Below are 24691 nucleotides of genomic sequence, written 5' to 3'. Positions count from 1 at the left end.
GACATTAGTAATGCTACACTTTTCTTAAGAGCTATTGGAGGGCGGCGGGTTCTGATCCAAGTCAGTACAATTGGGGGGAGGGAGCTTTAATCCTGGATTAGAGGCCCAGTAGCTATTTTCATTGGAAGCTACCATTAGCAGAAACAAAAGCTTCTTCCAAGATGCAAACATGGGGTGATCTGAACTGGGAGTATGGCAACAGCAAAACGTTAAAGTATCCTTCACCAACACTGTAGCCCGAATCCCAATCAGGGGTTTTACAGCTGCCATACTGTGTCCCAAAGTTCACTGAAATCAGTGGGCAAAGCAGATGATACCAGACTACTCAGGATAGTAAAAACCCAAACAGGCTCCAGAAGGATCCCTAAAAGGTGGGTAAACGAGCAACAAAATGCCAAATGATGTTCAATGTAAGTGAATTGTTATATGCATGGTTGCGGGGTGGAAACATAATCGTGTAGGTATTTATAAAAAATATCGATATGCTGCTTTTAGCCGGCAATGGGAGGGGAAGGAAGCCATGCTTCTGCTTTCTCCCCGGGACCGCAAACATCGCAGAAGCAACTTAAGTTTTTGCAGGCCTGGATCAAGTAATACTTTACATTGGGCCAGACGATCGGCTGTTCTGGGAATGGGGGGCGGGGGGGGGGGAGGGCCGCTCGTGTCGACCTAAAAGGGTGGGAAGCAACTTTCGGCAGCAGGAGCGCGCCGGCCTCCCGCGCTCCAGGCGCAGAGGCGGGAGCGCGCCTCCGTCCGGGCGGGGTGTGGCTATGACGACGGAGTTCCGGGGAGTCTCTTCCCCGGCGCGCCCCCTGGCGGCCAAGCCCGTCCGTTGATTCTGCTCCGGCTCAGCCCAGCCCAGCTCAGGGCCCCGCCGCCAGTTTAACTGCAGTCGCGACGACGGCGCCCAGCGCTCCAAGCCTTGCCTTGTTGCTGCTGCCTACGACGACGACGACTCCTGCTCGGCCGCCGCTGCCCTTCGGCGAGTTAACTCGGAGCCCCGCGCCGAGGCCCGTCCCGCTCTCATTTCCTCCCACTTACGACGCCGTCGCAGCCGCCGCCGCCATGGACATGAAGAAGCGGATCCACTTGGAGCTGCGGAACAGGACTCCGCCGGATGTAAGCATGGGCGGGAAGCCGGCGATCACCACCGAAACCACCCACTTTCCTGGGGTGGGGGGAAAGAGAGGGAGCAACCGGTTCGGGGGGGGGGGGAGGGGAGCTCGGTTCGGGTGTGAGGTGAGGGGAATGGCGGATAAAAGGGAGAGAGAGAGAGAGCGGAGGTCGCTCGGCCTGAGGGAGGCGGGAAGAGCAGAAGCGGGCGCGTGTCTGTGTGGGGGGCGGGCGGGCGCCTGGCTGAGGAGAAGCGCTCCGCGCGGCCGCCATGTTGTTCCGCCGCTGCGTCCGTGTGAGGGAAGGGAGCGTGGGCTGCCTGCGGAGAGGCGGTTGGTGCCTCGCTCTCGCGTGCGCGCGACGGCCCCGCCGCGTCCGTCTTCTTCTTAGCCAGTGGGCGCGCGTTTTGGCGCGCGCCACTTCTCCCACCCCCCCACAGCGTCCCTCTTAAACGGGCAACAGCTGCATATAAAACAAAAAACGGAAGGCCGAGCGATCGAGTGAGCGCGCTCCCCCGCGTTCGCTTCTTTTGGCGCTCACGTGCGCGCGCGCGCGCTGAGGCCTTGTCGCTCGCTCGTTCGCTCTCCCGCCCTCCCCCACCCCCACGCCTTCCCCCTTTAAACGGGCGACGGGGGGGGGGTAGCGAGGGAGCGCGCGCGCGCGCTCTCCTTTTTCCGCCTCCCTTCGTGGGAGCCGCCGCTCATCTTCCCGCCAAAAACTTGCTTCCCTTCCCTTCCCTCCCCCCGCGGCAGCACCGCACTTTCCTCTTACAAATAAGAATAATACTGTAATAATAACCTTAAAGGCTCCACCAATCCAAAGGGAAGCGCTTCTTCGGGGGCCGCTGATTTGAAGCAGGAGTGTTTTTAGTTTAAAAAAGAGTTATATCTCGCGTTCCGGGTTTTAAAAGCCTTCGAAACCAACAAAAGAAGCACATTCGAAAATCTTTCGAGGCGAAGAATAAAACGGAATGGATTTTAAAGGGGTGATAGGGGATGCGGTGACCGCTTGGAAACTGGAGGAGCAGCACCTTTTCTAGCACCTATAAAGCACACCTGCACCCCACGTAAGAGGGATGGTGCCTGGGGAACGTACTAAGTGTGTGCCTGTCTCGTTGGAAAGCCCTTTGCGGTATGGGGTAACCCAGCCAGATGGGCAGAGTGTAAATAATAAAATTATTATTATTACTATGGTTGGAATGGCAGACATTTGTTCGTTATGGTACTGTAATGGCACAACCACACGTTCTTTGGTGGTAAATCAAGGTTTTCCACCTTGCAGAGTTATGGCTCTCTGTATGCTAATATTCCCTCTCTTGCAAGAAGGATTTAAAAGGGGGAAGCAAGCTTGGTGTAGCAGAGTTCATGCCAAGGAAACCTGGATTTTCTTTATTTCTGTGGTTCTGGGGTCACACTAAAGGCCTAGGAGAAAGACCAGAAAAAGTAGATTTCTTCTTGTCATATTTATTTACCTTTTTATGGGTGGTGGGGAGGTCTACAATTTTTTACTGGCCTTCCTATGGCTGCTGGGCTCTTCTCACCTGCCAGCTGGAAGGGAGGTAAGCACCTCCAGAAGAATTACCAAAGGAATCTCCCCCAACCTTCCCTGTGGGAAAGGCAGAATGGGAGTGTTCCAGCTTCAGCCAGTGCTCTGAAAAGAGATTCCAGTGTCTCTCTCCCCAGCAGCAGCTGCAGAGGGACTCTGAGCCTCATTGCCAAGCACCAACCTCTCTGTCTATTCACCTCTGTCTCCTGTGGGAAAGAGAGGCAAAGAGTGTGCTTCCAGCTCTTTCCTTGTTTTCCTTCCAGTCTTGGGAGCCAGGGATGGGTCAGGGACCGCAATGATGGTACTGGGGCGATCGCCATCCACCTCTGCAGTTGGAAGGAAGGGGTTTTTGTTTTTGTTTTTTGGCTTATCCTTGCTGTGTAGGAGGATGCTCCATTTGCCATGATCACAGCCTGTGCATATTTAAAGCATCATAAATGTATACAGTGCCTAAGAAAATAATGAAGTAGGACTGTACTGCATCTTCTGTGTAGAGGGTAAAGGTAAAGGTACCCCTGCCCGTACGGGCCAGTCTTGACAGACTCTAGGGTTGTGCGCCCATCTCACTTAAGAGGCCGGGGGCCAGCGCTGTCCGGAGACACTTCCGGGTCACGTGGCCAGCATGACAAAGCTGCATCTGGCGAGCCAGCGCAGCACACGGAAACGCCGTTTACCTTCCCGCCAGTAAGCGGTCCCTATTTATCTACTTGCACCTGGGGGTGCTTTCGAACTGCTAGGTTGGCAGGCGCTGGGACCGAGCAACGGGAGCGCACCCCGCCACGGGGATTCGAACCGCCGACCTTTCGATCGGCAAGCCCTAGGCGCTGAGGCTTTTACCCACAGCGCCACCTGCGTCCCGTGTAGAGGGTGGGCATGGCCAAATAAGTGGATTTCACAAAAGGTGATCTTTGAAAGCTATAACTTTGAAAAAAACAAGTAGTTGGAACCAGCAGAGCTGTAAAACAGGAGGGTGCTTCTTGGCAGATACTGCACAATTTAACCATTGCTTGTTACTCTATAGTTAGGCACACATCAAGGCCATTTGAAAGCAGTTGTCTCCTTCCTGGTGAACAGTAATTTAACATGGGTGGCCATCTGTCATGTACGATCTAGTTAAGATTCCTTCATTGCAGGGGGTTGGACCAGATGACCCTTGGGATACCTTCCAACTCTATAATTCTACAGTTTTGCATGTTTGCTTGTCCTTAGATCTGTGAAGCTGCATGAGTCACTTCTTGAGTGTCTGTTATGTATGGACTCTGCATAGCTGAATGTTGATGAGACGCTGCTGTGCCCCCTGTGAAGTTCTTAATGACATGCTCTGTTTTGAACTGTGAAAAGATTTGCCAGTGAAGGACCCCTTGGTTTATTTTGGCCTCCATTCTCTATTAACTGTTGCAGTTTGTCACAGGAGAGTTTTGCATGCACATTAATATTCATGCAAGTACACAAGTTCAGCAGGTAGTAATTGGAACACTTAATTTTACAAGGTGGTTGATGATCTGAATCATCATGGTTTTAGTGCCAATGGATACTTCCTGTTGCACTTTCTGATGTATAGCATTATTGTTACAGAAACTGACACCTGGGAATGCCTTAATCTTGTAGTGCCAACAATATTTTGCCAATAACTCAGTCCAGTTATTAGATCATAGATAGGCAAACTAAGGCCCGGGGGCTGGATCCACCCCAATCGCCTTCTAAATCCGGCTTGCACACAGTCTGGGAACCAGCGTGTTTTTACACGAGTAGAATGTGTGATTTTATTTAAAATGCATCTCTGGGTTATTTGTGGGGCATAGGAATTCCTTCATATTTTCTCTCTCCAAAATATAGTCCGGCCCCCCACAAGATCTGAGGGACAGTGGACCAGCCCTCTGCTGAAAAAGTTTCCTGACCCCTGCATTAGATGTTGCGCATCAGCCAGGAAAGGTTAAAAACAGTTGAATAGATGCACTGATTGAGGAAGGATTTTTTCCGTAAAAGTTCGAACTACAAGATCTTCATGCACCTGATTGTTCAGGTGTCTAATTAGATGCTTAGGAATAGCTAGGAAACAACATAGATATTGGACACTGATATTATGTGTTCCCTCATCAACATACTGGTCAGTTGACCTCTTCTGCACCAGATGTATTTTCCAAACACACAAACAGCAGCCCTGTTTAGAGTCCATTTAATACTCACTAAAGCAGGAGTGGGGAACCTGTGGCCCTTCTTTGACTTTTAGCCATACCTGGCATGGGATAGTGGGAGTTGGAGGCCCTCAGCACCTGGGGGGCCAGAGGTTTCTATCCCTACTGTAAAGAGAGATAGTATTAGAAGAATATATTTGGTGAAAGTTACATCAGTGTGATTGTAACGGCAGTCTGGAAGCGGAGGGAGAAGTGGAGAGAAGGCTAACTAGTTCCGCCACCTTGGCTAAGATGATGGAATTATTCCAAAGGGATTTGAGAAGAAATAAATAGAAAGTCCTTCAAGCTGCATAAATAACTTTATTGGAACTTCAAAAAGTAAGATATTCCTCACAATGGAAAGAGAACGATCTGTATTGCTACAGTGGAACCTCGTTTTTTGAGCGCCTCAGGAGCTGAATGATTCGGAAGCCGAATGCCGAAAACCCAGAAGTAATTGCTTCCAAGGCGCGTTCCTCCATTCCTTCAATGGATTTTGCCGACCACCCATTGATCCTCGGTTTTCAAACATTTCGGAAGTTGGAACAGTCTTCCAGAACAGATTACGTTTGAAAACCAAGGTGCCACTGTATTACTATGCTGGTGTTGCTCTTTTAATTATTTATAAACTGGAGAAATAGACCAACATTTAAAATTCTTTACAAGTGACTGCTCATATAAAATTGTCACATATATAGCTGAATATATTTTTGGTAGACGTTGAGTACAAAGTTCAAATTAATATGTGTTTATTGAGGGTCATTAGTAAAGGGCAAACCACTCTCTTCCTGCTGGCGTATATCAGGGCTTTTTCCTTTGTGGTAAAATACATGCCATGTTATCCATAAACTTAAAAAAAAACAACACTTTTTAGGAAAGCAATCATGAGTATCTGATGCGAAATCTCGTAAATGACTTTAACAGTTTGTGATGAGCTGGTATGCATTTGATACAGTCATATTAAGGTAAATAATTAGCACTGGATCCACTGCTTGATCAGGCTTGTGAAACTGTCAAACAAGAAGAGGAACTTGTTTTAGATTCATTAAAATTCTTCAGCTGGAAAAAGGAATTTAAGATAAACTGCTCTTTGCTATCTGTTACAACAGATCATGATAAAAGTGCTGCTAATTTTGAAATTATATTGAAAGGAAGTCATGACTTACTTGCATTATGATAGTGGTAAGAATAGCAAGCTAACATTTATATGCATTATTTTTTATGGCTTGAATTCTTATGTTTGTAAAATTATCTGTCTTGATGCATGTATTCTGCTCTGATACCAGACAGCCCTTAAAAATATGTCTTGCCTCTACCCCTCGGCCTCTCCTTTTGGGTGGGACCAGGTCTGCCACGAGCAGATAAACTCCCCAGCACACCCTCTAGTTTTGGGCATGTTTGCTCACTTTCCACATGTAGTGAATGATTGGAGACTGTAGTTAGTGGTGTATGTCCTGCTTCTGGTCAAATCCTCTGCTAGGCTAGAATGGGGGCATTCATCTGCCTGAATTACAGTGTATTTTAACTGTATCAATATGAAATCTAAAACTGAGATTCCTAGAGCTACTTACATTTCACGCCAACAGTTATCTTAATTTTTGCTTTTCATATATTTTTATCACAATGAAGTTAAGGCAGTTTTCATAATGAGAAGTCTCTATGGGTTGGTTTCATGCAGATATTCTATTTAGGTCTTTGACTATTGTACTGAAACCCTTGAGGTTTGAAAATACAAACCCTGTACTTTGCATAGACTTCAGATGCAGAAGATCCTCTCACATGATTGATATATGATAGCTGGCTGTTACTCTTCCCACCCTTTGTCTCTTGCTGTGTTAACATTTAGAGCAGAGCTTTCCAAATTGTGTGTTGCAGCATGTTAGTGTGTTGGCTGCAGTGTGTGGGTGTGTCGCGTGAAACCTCCCTGTGCTCCCCCAGGGGCTGGAAAGGGGTTAACCTCCGGTTTGCTAAGAAAACTAAATTACTATGTCACAAAATGGTACATGTCTAAAAAGTGTGTCACCAACATGAAAAGTTCTGGTTTAGATTGTAAGTTGTTTGGGCAGGGATGTTAGACTTAAAACTTCCATCAGCTCCATCGGTCATATGTGATGGGATTAGTAGCCCAGCAATACTTGGAGGGCCACAGGGTTCTCACCCCTGTGCAGTTTTTAAAAGTGCTATTGATAATATGTAACAATAAATACTATTTAGCTTTTCAGAGAGGCACACAAACCTGGTGTGATAGCATACTTAGAAATGAAACCTTCTGCCTATTTTTTGCTGTTATCTTTTTTTCCTTTGCATTGTGATGCTTTACATGTAGCACAGTGGCACTATTATCCCTTTGTAGCTCTTCTCCCTGGCGCGTTAGTGTTTTTTTCTCAGCAGTATCTGATTACTCCCTTTGTATTGTGACGACGCCCCCACCCTGAAGATACCCCATTGCATTGCACTTAATTTGGGGAAAAGCTTATGGTATCCACCAGCAAGTGAATTGGATTGAGGTATTCTTGAAACATGTCTGCATTGAAATTTTCTATACTTTTGAGTCAGTCCTGTAATGCTATTCTTGCAGCGTAAGATAAGCTCTGCAAAACATAGTCAGTGGTGTAGAGAATTCTATGCCGACAACATTTTCAGAGTGGTTCAAAGTACATTGCTTGTGGTGGCTTCCTTTAAATTCTGTAAACCCTCCAATGCTTAGGTGTCATTTGGAAGAAATGAAAGTTCTTTTAATTTGGAGTGGGTTCTAGTAGGCAGGGATAGAAAGTGATGTTTAATCACAGTTACATGGGGTTTTGCAACTGATGAATTGTTAACTTGTAACAAATGGTTAGGTTTACGTAGTTTGTAAATCAAAACAATTGCATAGCAGCAGACTTCTCTCTATGTACATGTGGGATATTTTTATCAGATGCAGTTCTGTGCATTGTTACTTGCTGTTGTTTTTAAATAAATTGTACTTATTTGTTTGTTGCTTTAGGTCCAAGAGCTTGTTCTTGACAACTGCAGATCAAATGAAGGCAAAATTGAGGGGCTGTCAGGAGAGTTTATCAACTTGGAGTTTCTTAGTTTAATAAACGTTGGACTGACATCTGTCTTGAATCTCCCTAAACTCCCAAAGTTGAAAAAGGTAAGACCTGGGTGGGAGATGATTGGGTTTTCATAGCTGCACAGTGTTGCTAATTCCCATTTCCATAAATGATCTTAATATGGCTACAAATCAAATGGCTGTTTTCCTCCTTTGCTTTCTAAAATGTAATCATAGATTTAGATATATGCTGAGATCCTGTGCCACTGACACATACCTCTTTCGGTCACGGTCCTTTGTCTTGGGTGTTTTTCTAGACCCAACTCTTGTTTTGGGGCTCAGTCTAGACAAATACATAATTGGGCAGGGAGGGGGAAAGGAGCAGATTGCAAAATGAGTCCTAATGAGAGCAGTACTGGAAAAATGAATGAAGTGGATCCAAACACATTTTTAAAATCATTTTGGAGGAAGATAGCAAAGAGGAAGAGATGAAGCAGAAATTGTTACTGTACCTGTTGCTGGTGTTGTGGATCTTGATTAAGATTTGGAGAGTTCAGTGGCAAAAGCACATTGCAATTGCAATCTGCCTTTCAGAATGGTGGCTGTCTATGGAGGTGTGGTTGGGCAAGTTGTGGTACTCATGGGTCACAGTGTTGCTGTGGGTATCAAATATTTGTATTTGATGGCACTTCTTCCCTTCCCTTCCCTTCCCTTCCTCACCTCACCTCACCGCGCGCACACACGCACACACACACACACACCCGGCAAAAAAAGACCCAGAGCTGTGGCAGGATGAGTTGCCTGCAAACTACTTGTTGCAATGGAACCTGTAAGTCAGAGGAGCAGAACTATATACTGCATCATGGTTAGGAGCCAGAGGTGTGAAGGATAGCATATTGTAGCTCATTGAAATAGCAGAAATGGGGAAAGGCTTTAATTTTGTCTTGTCCTTCCAAGCTTCTTGGCTACTCCACTATTAATTACTTTGCATTGTAATTTTGTAGAGGAATGTTATGAAAAGGGGTTGTTTGGGAATAGTGATGTGGACTTTCCATAATTTTTTCCAGTCTCCCAAAGCAATTGGGATTTGATCTAGCATGTTTGACTTCTATTAGTTTCTTAACGTAAATATGACATATTCATTTTATGTGCTCTATAAATATCTCAAAACATTTTTCCAAAAGTACGTGCACTGAGATATTTTGATTAGGGAGAAAATCAGTAAAATACACAATGTGGTTCCAAGTCTTATCTGAAAATTACTTTTTATGATAATAAGTCTAAATATTTTATGACATAATTCAACAGCATACACTTATATGTTTAAATGTTAAGTGGGGAATGAAGGCACTGAAAACTGTTACCACAGAAGTGTGTCACAAAAGGTAGAGTAAGTTTAGAAGGGAGAACAAATCAAATCAGTTTTAGAACTTAGTGTTGTCTGTAGCAAAACCTTGATACCCGTTTTTCCATTAGAAGAGTTCAGTTTCAGGAGAGGTATCTGTAGCATAGAATTTGGTCCTTAGTTCTTTCCCTGCCCAATATTTATCCAAATAGCTCACCCTTCAGCAGAGCTGAAAATACTTATTTGGAGATGCTAATATGTGTGTGGAACTCTGCAAAGGGGAGAGTGATTTGGAGCAGGAAAGTGGTAGGTAGGTTTTTGGTACCAAATTCTGCTCCTGAAACTAGAGTATTTGCATGTAAAGCATAGTCAGCATAAGAAACAATTTAAGGACGTGCTTATAAATGGCTGAGATCTGAGGGCAGGCTTCTTTCACAAGCATTCCCATATTATGTTGGTGGTGCAAGTTGTACATTAGGTTCTTTTATCAGATAATGGATTGATACACAATAAAGATCAAAGTCCACTTAAATCTGCATTGGGTACTTGTACCTGCTTGTTTTATTTGTATCATTTCCACCTACCCTCCTAAATTTTATTCAGTCCTCATCTCTTAGGTACAGTGGTGCCTCGCAAGACGAAATTAATCCGTTCCGTTCCGCGAGTCTCTTCGTCTTGCGGTTTTTTTCGTCTTGCGAAGCACGGCTATTAGCGGCTATTAACAGCTATTAACGGCTTAGCGGCTATTAACGGCTTAGCGGCTTTAAGAAAAAGGAAACAAACTCGCAAGACGTTTCGTCTTGTGAAGCAAGCCCATAGGGAAATTTGTCTTGCGGAACGACTCAAAAAACGGAAAACCCTTTCGTCTTGCGCGTTTTTCGTCTTGCGAGGCATTTGTCTTGCGAGGTACCACTGTAATTTGGGTGAAACTAAGATTTTAGCTAGCTCTGAAATACATAGCTTCCAGATTATATGTCTAATTGTCAGATTTTCAAAGATTTCTGAAGCCATCCCATTAAATGTTGAAGTTAGCCCGTTGCACCCAAGAACCTTAACTATAATCAGAACTTCCTTTATAAGGATTCCATACAAGCACAAAGCTCAATGGGTTGGATCCAGAGAAAATTGAGTGGCGCTCCAAACTCACAACGGTGTTTTTCTGGCTTTCTTGCTCCCTGTGCCCCTGAAAAGCTACTCCTGAGAGTCCAAGGACTATCTGGGATACGCTGGGAGGGGCCACTGGACAGTAGTAGCAGGATGGGAACCAGGAGGAATTTGGTGAGCTTCCCTTGCCAAGTAGAAGTGCTTTTTTGCTCATGCAAGACATCTCTGGATCCCAGCTGACCTGGGATTTAAAAAATACATAAAATACATTGTATGGGGGGATTTGAAATGTGGGTAAAGTAAGTAGTAGTTGGCTTCTTGTTGCCATGATGATTTCACTTCCATGAGAGCCAGTGTGGTGTAGTGGTTAAGAGTGGTAGACTCGTAATCTGGTGAACCGGGTTCGCTTCCCCGCTCCTCCACATGCAGCTGCTGGGTGACCTTGGGCTAGTCACACTTCTCTGAAGTCTTTCAGCCCCACTCACCTCATAGAGTGTTGTGGGGGAGGAAGGGAAAGGAGAATGTGAGCCGCTTTGAGACTCCTTAAAGGGAGTGAAAGGCTGGTTATCAAATCCAAACTCTTCTTCTTCTTCTTCATGACTGCTACTCAACATCCCTCTTACACACTTAACTAATTTTTCTACCAACCTACCTCTAATAAGCAGGGGAAATAGTGTATATTAAACCTATACGCAAATATATTTCTTGCAAGGAAACACTACATTTTCTTGGTATGGTATGTGGTGTGGAACACACACACACACACACACACACACACACACACACACACGTATTAGTTGCTCCTGTGGATAGAGCATATTTAGAATGAGAGGTATTGAACAACGAACATTTTGATAAAGGAATGTAGCTGAATTGGGATCCTCTCTGTTTTTTTAAAAGAAAAATGTCAAGATGGGAGACGATAATCTCAGTCTAGACCAGGATTCCAGTTCAGGAATGTGCTGCTAGGGAAGCCAACATTTTTTGCTTGCTTGTTGGAGCTTACATGCAAGCGAAATGGGCATGCTAACTAAAATACACGTAGAGTAGAAAGAATGAGAATAGGGCCTTTCACAGTTGCTTCACAAGTAAAATATTTTGTTAAGGAAGTTGTCTGTGTGTATATGTGCAAGACTGATAGTGCTAAATGGCTACCGCATATAAAGTTAAAATGCGAATTTAAAAAATTAGCATGGTTGGCCATCATCTTAAATCTTGACACCCCAAAACTAAATTGTACACTTCGATTTCAAACTTAGTGCCCCCCAGGTGGTCAACTGTAGAAACGCTGATTTGGCAAAGGCAAGTTCATTGACCTCATGGAATTACCGTATTTTTCGCTCTATAAGACGCACCAGACCAGAAGACGCACCTAGTTTTTGGAGGAGGAAAACAAGAAAAAAAAATATTCTGAATCTCAGAAGCCAGAACAGCAAGAGGGATCGCTGCGCAGTGAAAGCAGCGATCCCTCTTGCTGTTCTGGCTTCTGGGATAGCTGCGCAGCCTGCATTCGCTCCATAAGACGCACACACATTTCCCCTTACTTTTTAGGAGGGGAAAAGTGAGTCTTATAGAGCAAAAAATACAGTAAGTACTGTACAAGGATTGTTCGTTTTGGTAGTTCCCTAATTCAGCTTTACATTAATTCAGCAATCTTGTTGCCCGCTGAAATAGCACCTTGTTCAGATTCTCTCATGACAACATATCAATACTGTGGGTATGGTCCAGCTAAAAGTTAAGGAGCTGTAAATCCTATTGATTTCAATGATGACTGAGGATTAAGATAAATTTAAGAGCCATTGGACTTAATCTCAGGAAAGTGGGTATAGGATTGGAGCTTAAATGCCAAATTACATGGCAAGTGGTGCTGCTCGTTGTCCCCTGTGTTGCAGAGGCTTTATTTCCCTCCACTAGAAGTCAGGTATTTAGAGTTTCTGGTCCCATGCTGTGAAACATTCTTCAAGCAGAGATTTGGCAGGCATTCTTGCTTTTCATTTTCAAGTGTCTCTTGAAGACATCTATTTATATAGACAGGCATATGCAACTATTGAATGGTATTTTTTTTAAATCAGCCAGTCATTTTAATATTCCCCTACTTTTAAAATGTTTTTTTTTATTGCGTATACTGTGTACACCACTAGTATTTTATGAAGTGGTGGTATATAAGTACTTTTATAAATAAATAATACCATGCTATAGCAACCTAAACATTTAGCTGCCATCCTAAACACATAGTAATGAGTAAGACCCATTGAACCATGGGTCTTACATCCCAGTAGATATGCATATAATTACATTGTTGGTGCCTTTTATTTATTTGCAGGAGGAACAGAATAATTGTATAGAATGTATTTTACTGCACCAACTCCAATAACTTTCATTTATTTCAGCATTTCAGTATGTTCAGGCTTTTTCATCTGATGTATGTTTTGGAGCAAAGTGATTTTTTAAAAAAGAAGAGGCTGTTATGTAACCATGTTTGACCATGAGGCTTCTCTTAAGAAAATGGCTGAGCAACAGAGCTGTATTTGTGTTAGGTGTAATCATCAAAAACCTAGGTCAGCAATTTTGTTAGCCTTGGAAAAACATAGGGCCCATTTACTCTACAGACTTAGCCTAGAATGCTATGTGCACACTTACCTGGGAGTAATTATGATTGAACTTAATAGGACTTGCATAGGATTGCACAGGTAAAACTGTGTTCATAATCCTTCCCGCTTCACAGTCAGCCTTGGGAACTGAAGTCCTTGAAAGGCAAAGGAACTTCTAACAAAGAATTTCTAGCACCTCATCAAAGTTCAGTTCCTGGGATTCACTGGAAACAATGACAGCTAAACTGGTAGAAAACCAGTTCAGATTGGTAATGTATATTATACCCATAGCTGAATGTATATGTTTCATTCTGTGAAAGACTGGAGCCATTAGGACAGACATGGGGAATTTATACTCCACTAGGCCTCGTAAACTGGCCCCCCAAGTTTGCTCCTTCCAAACCATGCCCCCTCCCCATCCCACAGTGAACAGGTCATGCAGGAAGAGATCTTGAAGTCAAACTGAATGAGGGAAAATACATATATATGCTTTGGCCTCACCCTCTTTGGATATGCAACAATTTCCTCCCTGCACCCCCCCCCAAGGAAATTCGGCCCTTGGGGCAAGGGGAGGTTTCCCACTGCATGCAGTGATGTAGCAACCTCTTCCTGATGTAAGCTAACATGGTGTAATTGGGAATATTTATTACAGCATTGCACTGCAACTCAGTGAGCACAAATTTCTACCTTCTATTGCCATATATTTTTATGAATGCTTTTTGTGGGGGCGTGCAGGCAAGCATAAATTTAAGTATTGATCTGGATAAATATTATTTGAATCTCAGCCTTGTGAATGTTTTGCTTTTAACTAACTGCACTGTTGCTGATATGTTCACTATTTTGCCTTTTGTGGTTCCTGTTGCAGCTTGAACTCAGTGACAACCGAATTTCTGGAGGTCTTGATGTATTAGCAGAAAAACTTCCAAACCTCACACATCTAAACCTCAGTGGAAACAAGCTGAAGGATATCAGTACCTTGGAGCCATTGGTATGTTCTTAATGGGTTAAAAAAATCTTATGCCTCTCTGGGGTTTAAATGCAGAGATTATCATTCAAAAGAGGGCCTTTTCCCCAAAAAGGCAGTCTACAGTTTGATACCAACATAGGATGCCTTGCTTAGTGCATTTTTGTGGGCACTAAGTAAATGTATGACCAAATCAAGACACCTGAAGCAAGCAAATATACCACTTATGACATTTCATAGCTGATGCTCTAGTTCTCAAACATATTGGCCCCAAACATACTGACCCTAATCCAGCTTTAGTAATGAGCAACAAGTAAGCCCCTGGATGGGGATATGCTTCCCCATCTGCTTCAAAAGATGTATCTAGCAAGGTCAGCAGAGGCCAAATGAACATTTCAATGTGTGTGCATTTTCCAGATTCAAATCTACATCAGCTACATAGGCAGAAGCCAAGTTAGCATTTATATCTTAAGCCCATATCCCATTACTTTTAGTAATGAATATGTTTTCATGTTAACCTTTTTAGTTTATTGGTTTCAGTCAAATTAGACTCCCCTTTCTGTGTCTGGCAGATTCTGATTTTATATCTGATTTGTCTATAAAAACGCATGTTATCAGAACATTTAATTCCATACTTCAGCCATGATGCTGTGCAGTCAAGAATTCTAAACTCAGTTGCTACAAATCCACTTGCCATTTATCCTGTTTGGCAGAATGAGTTAAAATAGGAATCGTGTGTTGCCTGTTGTGCAGCATAACTTCATTGTTGTCAAACATGGAACATATTGAATGGAAATTATGACAAAAACTCATATTCTGTTTGTTGTACCTTGTTTCTTCAAGGATTTCCTAAAATCACTAGTCAAGGAAGTTGTATTAATCTATAAATTATGTTAGTAGTATCAAGTCAAATTTGAAGTGGATTTGCTTTTATTCCAGATAGTAGATTCATTTTGCTGCTTAGTACCTGTTTGCTAATGATATCATAACTCAGGCAAGCCTCTTAATTTCTCCATGCAAAAATGGAATATTTAAAGGCAGTTTATATGGTGTCTAGAATCAAGCAGCAATACTTACCTTAGACTGTACTGCTTTAGCATGCAGGTGGCAGATGTTGTTGCTGATACATTGTTTATTTTATATGAAGGAAGTCCAAAAAGTTTTACCAATTTATTTACTGATTTTTTAAAAGACTGTTTCTTAGGTAGACTCATAGAACTGTAGAGTTTGAAGGGACTGCGGTGATCATCTAGTCTAACCCCTTGCAATGCAAGAATCTTTCACTCAACATGGGGCTTGAACCCACAACCCTGAGGTTTATTTTTGTTTGAATTAATTTTTCGAAGGAGCACCTTTTATGAGGTGATTCATGAGTTACAATTGTCTCCAGGTGAATTTCCAGTCATCTGAGTTTCTGGTTCATTGCACGGAGAGGAACTTGTAGATGTAGAGTGTAATAATGATACTTAATAACATTATATAGAGCTTTAAAATGCTCAAAGTGCTTCACATATATTCCTCAGTTACTGTGTATCTTTACAAGTTTTTTATAAAGTAGATCAAGATTAAACCCATACTGCAGGTGGAGTTCAAAATAGTGTACCAAACAAGGAAAGAGTTGATTCCACCCATGTAAGATCCAATGTGATTAGGCCAAAATATCCCCCCATTTCGAAGATAACTAGATAACTGCTTCAGCTAGTTGTTCGGTATTTTCCTCACAAAAGTATTAGGATGAAACACCTGAAAATCAACTTGCATGTTACCAAGTTTTAGGCAGAGCCTTGACAAACATACCGTCCCTGTCCCCCCAATTATCCAGTGGTTGCTTCTTGTCCATGCAATAATAACTTGACTTGTTTACAATTTTAGAAAAAATTGGACTCTCTGAAGAGCCTTGACCTGTTCAACTGCGAGGTAACAAACTTAAATGACTACCGAGAGAGTGTCTTCAAGCTCCTTCCTCAGCTCACCTACCTGGATGGATATGATCAGGAAGATAAAGAAGCCTCTGACTCAGATTGTGAAGTAGATGGCGTTGATGAGGAAGACGAGGAAGGTGAAGAAGGTGAGGACAGGCATTGTTACTTTTGGGTGGAGAATGTCCAATTCCTAGTTATTGTCTCCAATCTAAAAATTGCACTTGGCTCATTTTCGTCTAGAATTTTAATTGCAGAAGGACTGGTGCTGAGTTAAGATGGCACATTATATACTCATATCCTTCTGAAATGTGCTGGCACCATAACTCAGACAAAAAATGCTATAGCCACCTCTTAAGACTTCCCTTAAGTCACATTGCAAGTGTGTATTGAGTATACCCACTTATGGAGTTGGGAATTCTGTTTGTTCGTGTATTCTTGTTATTTGTTAGTCTCCTAATTATGATTATTATTAAATTTGTTGATCACTGCAGTGTTTAGCCACCATACAGTACAAAGTTTAAACAATACAATAGGTATGTTAAGATAGTTACAGACTTTTCTAACTTTTAGAAAAATGTAGGTTAACTATAAGGAAAGTTATAGAAACCATTTCTTTCTCAGAAGGTGAGGAAGAAGATGAAGAAGAGGAGGAAGATGGTGAGGAGGAGGAGTTTGATGAGGAAGATGAGGATGAAGAAGGAGAAGAAGGAGAAGACGAAGAAGACGAAATCAGCGGAGAGGTTAGTTAAAAGTATTTCCTGCTTTTATGCTTTCTGTGTTGAAACCTTAGAGGCTTATCTGCCAAGTAGCAAAAAGAGTAACTGGATATGCCTGCCTGCTTGCTTGGAGGTGAAATTGCTGAGTGATGTTTGAGCGGCGTCCTTATGGTATGACCTGGCAAAGGCAGCTGGAACAGTGAGCGGGCTGCCCGTTACCAGAATAACTGAAATAATAAAACCTTCTGTTCTGGATTACCCAATTTATGTTCTGTCAGTGGTCTGCCTCTGCGTGTTGCACACTGTCTGGCTGCTGCTTGGTTGCAAGCTTCGGCCAAGGTGACAGTAAAGAGACTTGGCTACAGCAGCATGCATCACTGCTTCTCTGCTGATGTCATCCAGTGTGCCATACCAGGAGGTATCATGCAAATGGGAGGAAAAGTGCTACTCTTTCAGTTGCAAACATGCTTATCTTTTCAGGAGGAAGAGTTTGGACGTGATGGGGAAGAGGAGGAGGAGGATGAGGAAGAAGAGGAGGAGGAAGGTATGCTCAAAGTTTCAAACCAATTCCTTAATTATATGAATCTCCAGGATGGCAGCATATGGATGCGAGTGGGATGAAGAGGACAAGGATAGAAGGCGACAGAAAGTATTTTAGATGCTTAGCCCAGCCCATCCAAAATATTGTGCTAAGTAAAGCCGTTCCATTTTAGATGGGAAGTGCAAGTAAAGACAGTGAGGGTGTGCGGCTCTAGATTTTCCCCCTATTGCTTTGGTTGTTGGGGTGCAAGCCTTGGTGGCTGTGGCCAACCAGTGGCCTCCAAACCCTTAAAGGTGGGAGGTACTTGGTCCTTGTTGAGCTTCCTTCAAGTGAGTGAGTAAGCCACTGTGCTATTAAACTACAGTGGTGCCTCGCAAGACGAAATTAATCCGTTCCACGAGTCTCTTCGTCTTGCGGTTTTTTCGTCTTGCGAAGCACGGCTATTAGCGGCTTAGCGGCTATTAGCGGCTTTAAGAAAAAGGAAACAAACTCGCAAGAACTCGCAAGATGTTTCGTCTTGCGAAGCAAGCCCATAGGGAAATTCGTCTTGCGGAACGACTCAAAAAAGGGAAAACCCTTTCGTCTAGCGAGTTTTTCGTCCTGCGAGGCATTCGTCTTGCGGGGCACCACTGTACTGAAATGCTAGAATTGGAGACTTTGCTGGAGTCCAGAATAAGTTTATGGGATAATACAGTTGTACTGCTGCCCTTTTGTCAGATGATGAAATGTTTCCCCCCCCCTCTGGTCATTGTACAGATGAAGAAGAAAGTGGGAAAGGTGAAAAGAGAAAAAGAGAAGCAGATGACGAAGGGGATGAAGAAGATGACTAAGGCCTTCTGTGTCCCCAAAGGACTGTTCAGTATTGCTTGGGCCACCCCTTGGATGATCTGTGACTTGAGGAGCACTTGAGGCACATTGTAGTTGTCTAAACAAGCCCCCTCCCCCCTCGGGTGCAGCACTCAAAGAGCCAAAGAGTCGGCCTTTCCTGTGACATTCCACATACCCTGCAGCTGATCTCCTCCAGGTGGTTACAGATCTAGCCCTCTTGGGCTAGCACCTTCACTTATCCCCTTGGGGTTCCCAGGCCTTCATCTCCCACTGTTGCCATAGCAAGAAGAACGAGTGTGATGGGTCAGTCCTGGTTGTCAGGGGCTACACACTACCCACTGACTGTAGTCCCTTTTTTACTTTCTGTGCAAAAAGGCTTTGTAAATAGAGTCCTAATGTTTTGGGGACTGTTCTTCATGCTTCGCTTTCCCTGCCTTCCTTTTCTTTTTCTAAGCTGTTGGATATTTTTTACATTAGGATGTTTTATGCAACAACAGAAAAGTATTTTTAAGAACTTGAAATGAAATAAACGTTATTTGGTAAACTAATCTTGCAAAGTTGTTATGTTCAGACTTAATCTGAAATTCTGTGGCCTTCTCATTTCTCTAAAACCACATTATGGGCAGGGTTGTGTATACTCTGCATTAATTTTTTTTAAAAAATTGTACCAGCAGAAGCTAGATTCCTTGACCCATGTCAATTCCTTGGTTTACATAATTTATTCTGCTTCTGCTAGTCAAGGAGATGAACAATGAATTACGTGGGATATTGAAGCCATAACCACTAGAAATCTTCAGACCTTACAAGGATTTTAGCCACAGATTTAAAAACCTACCTTATTGCCCATTAAGGATGGACTTTTTAAAAATGAAAACTAAGATTTTCAGGTTGCTGATTTCCATAGTCAATACCAAATTTTGTGATTTTTTTGTGTGTGCTCGTAGTAAACTGTAGAAGACACCCAGTGCAGAAGACACCCTTTATTCTTAAATGCAGTGATTGAAGTTGGTCTTTTACACCCACTTTGCAAATAATATTGCCCTAAATCCCTGAACCACAATAATACATTTTGAAAAAAGATAGGATTGGTTCTTATCTTGGTATTTTTTGGCCACAAAGGGCCATACCCATGTGCAAAATCTTTAAAAGAAGATTCACATATGCTCAGATTGTAAAGGATATACCAGCAAGCCACCCCATCTTTTACTTCTTGGCATGTTTTACATGGACAAAAAAACGTGGTATGGCCTGGCCACTCTTGCGTTACAAAATAACGTGATTTGTGTACATGATTAATGATGCAGTACTGTACACACTTACATGGAAATTAATCCCATTAATCTCAGTGGGGCTTATTTCTCTGTATACACGCATATAGGGTTGCAGAATATGCAACATGGAAATGAGCTCTTACAGCTCAATCCTATACATTTCTACGCAGAAGTTCCACTGAGTTCAGTGGGGCTTACTCTCAGGTAAGTAGGTATAAAATTACAACCTAGCCATACAAAATGCATATAATGAAAGTGAACTTGACCTTTAAACAGACTAGGCTGAAAGCTGTTAATTGGAGCTTTACTTCTCATGTAGTGAGGCATTCTAACATGACCTTGCCTCCAATTTCAGATTGAATTAAATGCAGGAAATGGCTGGGATCCACCTGTATTTCCCCCAGCCTCTCCAAATGTGTCCCAGAGAGTTCCCCAACCCCCCACAGCAGGTTGGGGGGGGGCTGCAAGAGTGTGAGGAGTAGAAATCTTTGTTCTGTTTGTGCTCAGACACAATTGGATGTGGCTCTTTCACGTCATTCTGTTCTGAAATTAACAATATCAAAGAGTTGAAAGGGATCCGGTGGCCAAGGGACAAAAATAAATCGGGAAATACGTCTCTTTGGAACTAATGTTCATATTGATATGCTGTTGGTAGTGATAGATACAGCAACAATAAATAAAGGAGTGAGACTCTTTTGCCCAGGATATGTATATGCTGAAAATCAAATTCCAAATCAAAAGCTGCATTCTGTAACCTGTATAAACTATGCAAATGTATGCAGTTTTGTGTAGACATTTTTGGTTTTGCAAGTAACGGAGGGGGCAAGGAACTTTCTGTAGCGCACTGAAACTTCACCTACTGACCATGGGCAATATATTAGCTACACTTCTGGTAGATGAGATTCTGTAGGCACTTGTAGTTTCAAAACATAATCTGTGGCCTAATAGCCGGTCTCTTTTTGCTTTTAATTGAAAGCTGAGGTTCTCAGGAAGCAGAATTCTGTGCCCTGTGTCACATTCTGTGCTCCTCTGGAATTGTAGTAGAGACTCCTTGGTTAGTATATCACAGGAGCTAGTGATATACTAGAACACATATACATGTTGGGTACCAGCCAAGTTAAGAAAAGAGGTGCTTGCGAACAGAAAATTACTGCTCCATTTTGAGTTTCTTTTTAAGTTATGTGGCTATCTTGGTTTGATAGCTCCTGGGCTGTATGTATGTGTAGAAGAGAAAAACCTGAAACAATGTGTTTTTTAATTGGCTGTTTTGACAGGGTGGGAGGAGACTGAAACCAGCTTCCTTACTCTTCTTTCTCAAAGAGGTATTTGATGGGATTCCAGCCCAAGTGGGTGGAAAACCTTCTATGTAAAACTACTTGTGCATATGATTCCCCATCTTGCTGTGCCTAAATGGACAGGCAGCTTGTCATTTAAGAATAAAGTGTGTGTTTCTCATATTGTTGATGTGCCACAGATTACTTGCACTGATACGCATGGTCGGTAGCACTAGTAAAAACTAGGCTACTAGCTTTTTGTGGACTTGGTTGCATGGCTGGCATGGAATCGTAACTGGATCAGAGTAATACATTCGGATATTTGTTTTGGTTTAAGGATTGAATCCCATTGAATCCACTTTCTTACTGAAACCAATCGGCTGTTAAGAGTGTTTAACTTTGGCTGGATCATTCCTTGAGCAATTGTGACCAGTCAAATATCTTTCAGGTATGCCCTCCCCGCAACTGTATTCTGAATGATTTACTTCCTTTTAAATGAAGATAACAAAAAACTGAAGAATTCTGTCAATCATTAAATATAGTTAGGCACTGTTTAATAAAGCGTAACCAGTTTGCTATTACTGTATAATATTTTCTTTTCATTTCTTTCCCTCCAACATACATGAGTAAAGCATTGCTTTAAAATGCACTATCTCCAAGGTTTACATAGAACAGAGAAGTGATACGTTAAAAAATAACTTTCAAGTGCTGAATTACTCATTTTCTGAAGGGTTACCAGTAAACATAATGCAGTAATTTTTTTTCAAGTAGATTTAGGATTGAGGAATCCCCTTGATAAATGGCTAACATTGCTGTCTGTTGATCAGATAAAATGCATAAAAACAAGCAAAAAATCATTTAAAGGTACACTTTAAAAATGCGTTTTGAAACTTAACTTTCCCTTTGCCTTAGCTGACTACTACTATAAATAATTTATTCTGCATTGTAAACAAGGAAAGAGAGCAATCCCACAAATTGCAGGGGGTGGTGGCCAGCATTAGTCATAATCAAGGTAGACCCACTGGAATTAATTGACTTGTCCATTGATATGAATGAGTCTACCCTAAGTATGACTAACAATCATTTTTCTCCATCCTGATTGGGACTATCTGCACATGTATCCTTAGCTGGAGGTATTAGAGCCTGTGCCAACGGATTCTGCGTGGATGGTGCCCTAGTCCCATCCCTGTTAAAAATAAATGCTGGATCCCTGCTTGTCAGTTGTTTGGGATAAGGGAACAGGAATCTGGATTCAGTCCCCCTTGTCAACCAGCGAAAAGGCTACACAGCAATCTCATGCTGTTGGACTGCAACAATAAACTGTTAGCAACAGCTAGATAAAACTGATCACTCGGCTTTTTTTAGGGGCAGTGGGCAGGAGAGAGAAAATCTCTGAGATTAGCAGTAGAGGGTGGATATCCCCATTGTGCCCCGATTGTGAACATAATGGCTAGCCACATTTGGGAGAGACAACATGATCTAGACTGTCCAATGGACAGTCAGCATGACTATTAAAAGTTCCTAATAGATCATGGCCGTCTGGAATAAAGTGTGGAGACACTCGTTTTTAAAAGGACTGGATAAAAGTCCACGAGCAATGGGTATAAAATTCTCTTTAATATTCAGAGGTCAGTTTAAAAGTGTAAAAGCTTGGTATCCAAGTAAGGTTGAGTTTCCTACAGGTTTCATGATGCCTCTTGCACTGTTCTGACCACCAGAGTAGCAAAGCCACAATTAAGACAGCTTTTCTGGGCTTGTAGCACTTCAGACTGAAGTGGAGGAATCACCTGAATGCGCTCCCTATGTAAGCATATGCACATAGAAAAGGCGTTATGGCCAAGAGAAAGCCAGGCTAGATTCTTGATATGATAACTTTGTATACACAGGAACTATCCAACCCTCTTCCTGAATAGTGCAATCCAGGCGAAACTGCACTGTTGCTTCTATAGGTAGGATATGAGAGGAGTTACTCCCCAGCAACAAGCACTGGCAGATTTAATGCTAAGGTTAAATTTTTTTGAAAGCAAGATGGGGAGAGGCATGCCTGGGCAGAGTTTTATCAAGCCATTGGGGATTGCTGCAATTAAAAGCAGGCCTTTGGAGTGGTTTTTGAACTGGTAATTATTGGTCTTTCTGAGAAGCTATGCGGAAAGTGAATGAAGCGGGGAAATCTAGCTGAAGATAGAAGAATGTGAGCACTGTAGGCCCGGTGTAACAGTGGGTGTGCTGCCCAGTGTTGCCCTTGCTCTCACTCCTGAACAACTCTTGAGTTTTCCCCAACTAGCCAGGGCAATGGGGGTTTTATGATTTTATGATGAGCAGGGCTGCTTGCGTTTCTTCAAGCCCCAGCTCCTGACATCGCAGGAGCCCAACCATTTTTTTTTGTTTTTCAGCAACAGGTCTTAACTTTCAGGACTTAGGGAGAAGTGCTTTAAAGGTATCCCGCCAGAAGACTCATCCCCCCCTGCTCCCAAAGACTCATCCCTTTGCTGTCCCAGGGCTTCACAGTCTTTGGATATTTCAGGTGGTCAGCCCCGAGACCAGCAAGGAGAATTACGCGGATGGCAGTGCTTTGCATAGACTTGTGTGGGAATCAGCAGGCAATGGAAGATCAGGCAAAGCATTGGTCGTAGGTATCGGAGGAGAAGATGGCAAACGGTTTGAAAGAAGAGCCTTGTGGTTTTGCAAAAGCGTAGTCCTAGAAACAGGCTCTGAACCAGATGAAATGGGGAAGGATGGAATATTCTATAAGATGAGCTGGACACTGGATGTCTGAACTCCTTTCTGGACACTGCCCTGCAATGTCCCATGTTAATTCTGGCAACAATATTTAGTGGAAAAGTGACCGAGGGAAGAAGCAACTAGTGGAAGGTTGGGTTTGAGGCAACTGGAAGGAAGCCAGTTCAGAGAATTGGTCCTCAGTCTATTGTTGGCTTAAGGCATGAAGTGATTCTGGGGAAATATTATGAGTGAAGTTAAAAGATGACTGTGTATTGACAGGAGCTGCAGATACGCTCTGGTTACGACCTGGTCTGCCTCACGAGGCTCAACAATGAAACATCCCTTTCAAAAGCTTGGCTTTTGAAATTAGTTCCCCTTTATAACCAAACAAACCTACATTCCTGATTTTGCCTTTACTGATTACAGACTCCCATTTCTTTGCTCCTCACCTCTTGAGTGCAACCATATTTGCAAAGGAAAACCCATAAAACTAAGGGAAGCGGATGACTTAGACATGCCCCCCCCCAAACCATCATCGGCCACAAGAGAGACAAAAGTAATTCAGTGTAGAAACAGCCTGCTCTGTTCAGCTCCGGGGAGGAACAGGGAAGAGTCCTGAGCCACTTCGCCTTCATGTTGCAACGGGTCATTGCTGGACAGCCTGGACGAGTCAAAACCACCACAAGGCTAAGCTCAGATGGGCACCGGGGACTTGGAAGATGCCCTCGCTGCTCCTCAATGAAGTACCAGGCACACACAGGCACAAGGGAGCTGATGGAGCCTCTGCCTTCACACTGAGACTTCCCAGAGTGACTCGGGGACCACTTTCAAACCAGTTCGTTCTCTGGTTTGAAGAAGGCGGCTAGTAAACAAAGCACCCGTAAGAATCCCAGCGGCCTCTGGCTTCCAGAAAATGGGCACTTGAGGCAGGCAATGAGTTGCCTATAAGATCTCAAGTCCTCCTAATCCAAAATCTCCCCGCAGTAGTACTTGGAGGCAACCATTGTCCTGGAGTCTGAACCGCCTTCCAAAGGCTGCCAAGCGACGTCCCATCAGAACCTGCCAGAATCCATGCGAAGGTTTTTTATTTCGAGCTCCAGCTGTTTGATCTGCACGTCCCGCTGAATCGTCAGTTCGCGGAGCCTCCGGATTTCTTCCTGCTGCCGGTAAAACATCTGCAGCAGCTGGAAAGCAGAGGTTTCACAAGTCACTATGCTTTCTATAGCCACCACGATTTTTTTAACCATCCGACGTCTATTTGAAACTGTATAGATCAGCGGTGGCCAAACTCATGACTCTGGTAAGACATTTTAAGAGGCCCTGGCAGCCCCAAAGGTGAGTGCAGCTAATTAATTAATTAAAAAATAATTATACCCTGCCCATCTGACTGGGCTGCCCCAGCTTGTGCAGTGCTGAGCAAGCCACAGCCATTGAGAGCAAGCCATTGAGTGCTCCAGAAACAGGAAGGAACACTCTGATATTTCCCAAGTGCTGGTGAAACATCCTTTTCTGTTTCCAGGGTACCCTGTCCTGCTCCTAATGATGGTG

At 43.2% G+C, this 24691-nt stretch overlaps 2 protein-coding genes across 4 annotated transcripts in view; one reads left to right on the top strand and one right to left on the bottom strand.

Annotated features, from left to right (window-relative positions):
* Positions 1 to 807: 807 nt before the first annotated feature.
* ANP32B (acidic nuclear phosphoprotein 32 family member B) lies at positions 808 to 18425 on the top strand. 2 transcript variants are annotated; one of them, XM_028712511.2, is made up of 7 exons: positions 808 to 1119; positions 7819 to 7968; positions 13772 to 13894; positions 15743 to 15938; positions 16417 to 16532; positions 16989 to 17052; positions 17806 to 18425. In XM_028712511.2, exons 1-7 carry the CDS (start codon positions 1066 to 1068, stop codon positions 17877 to 17879), a joined length of 777 nt encoding a protein of 258 aa, XP_028568344.1. In that variant the 5' UTR covers positions 808 to 1065; the 3' UTR covers positions 17880 to 18425. The 2 variants fall into 2 exon arrangements, with proteins under 2 accessions (XP_028568344.1, XP_028568343.1); XM_028712510.2 differs by having other exon boundaries at positions 814 to 1119; positions 16414 to 16532.
* A 5071-nt stretch (positions 18426 to 23496) lies between these two features.
* Positions 23497 to 24691, bottom strand: part of CORO2A (coronin 2A) — a 61517-nt gene continuing 60322 nt past the window's right edge. For both annotated transcript variants that reach the window (XM_028712507.2, XM_028712509.2), the window contains exon 12: positions 23497 to 24327. In XM_028712507.2, coding sequence (XP_028568340.2) covers positions 24196 to 24327 — 132 coding nt within the window. In that variant the 3' untranslated portion in view covers positions 23497 to 24195. The remainder of the gene's footprint in view (positions 24328 to 24691) is intronic.

This window comes from Podarcis muralis, chromosome 17 (genome assembly GCF_964188315.1).
Source record: "Podarcis muralis chromosome 17, rPodMur119.hap1.1, whole genome shotgun sequence".
Classification (NCBI taxonomy): Eukaryota; Metazoa; Chordata; class Lepidosauria; order Squamata; family Lacertidae; genus Podarcis; species Podarcis muralis.
Note: the sequence above shows the minus strand (reverse complement) of the source record. Positions and strands in the feature narration are given on the sequence as shown.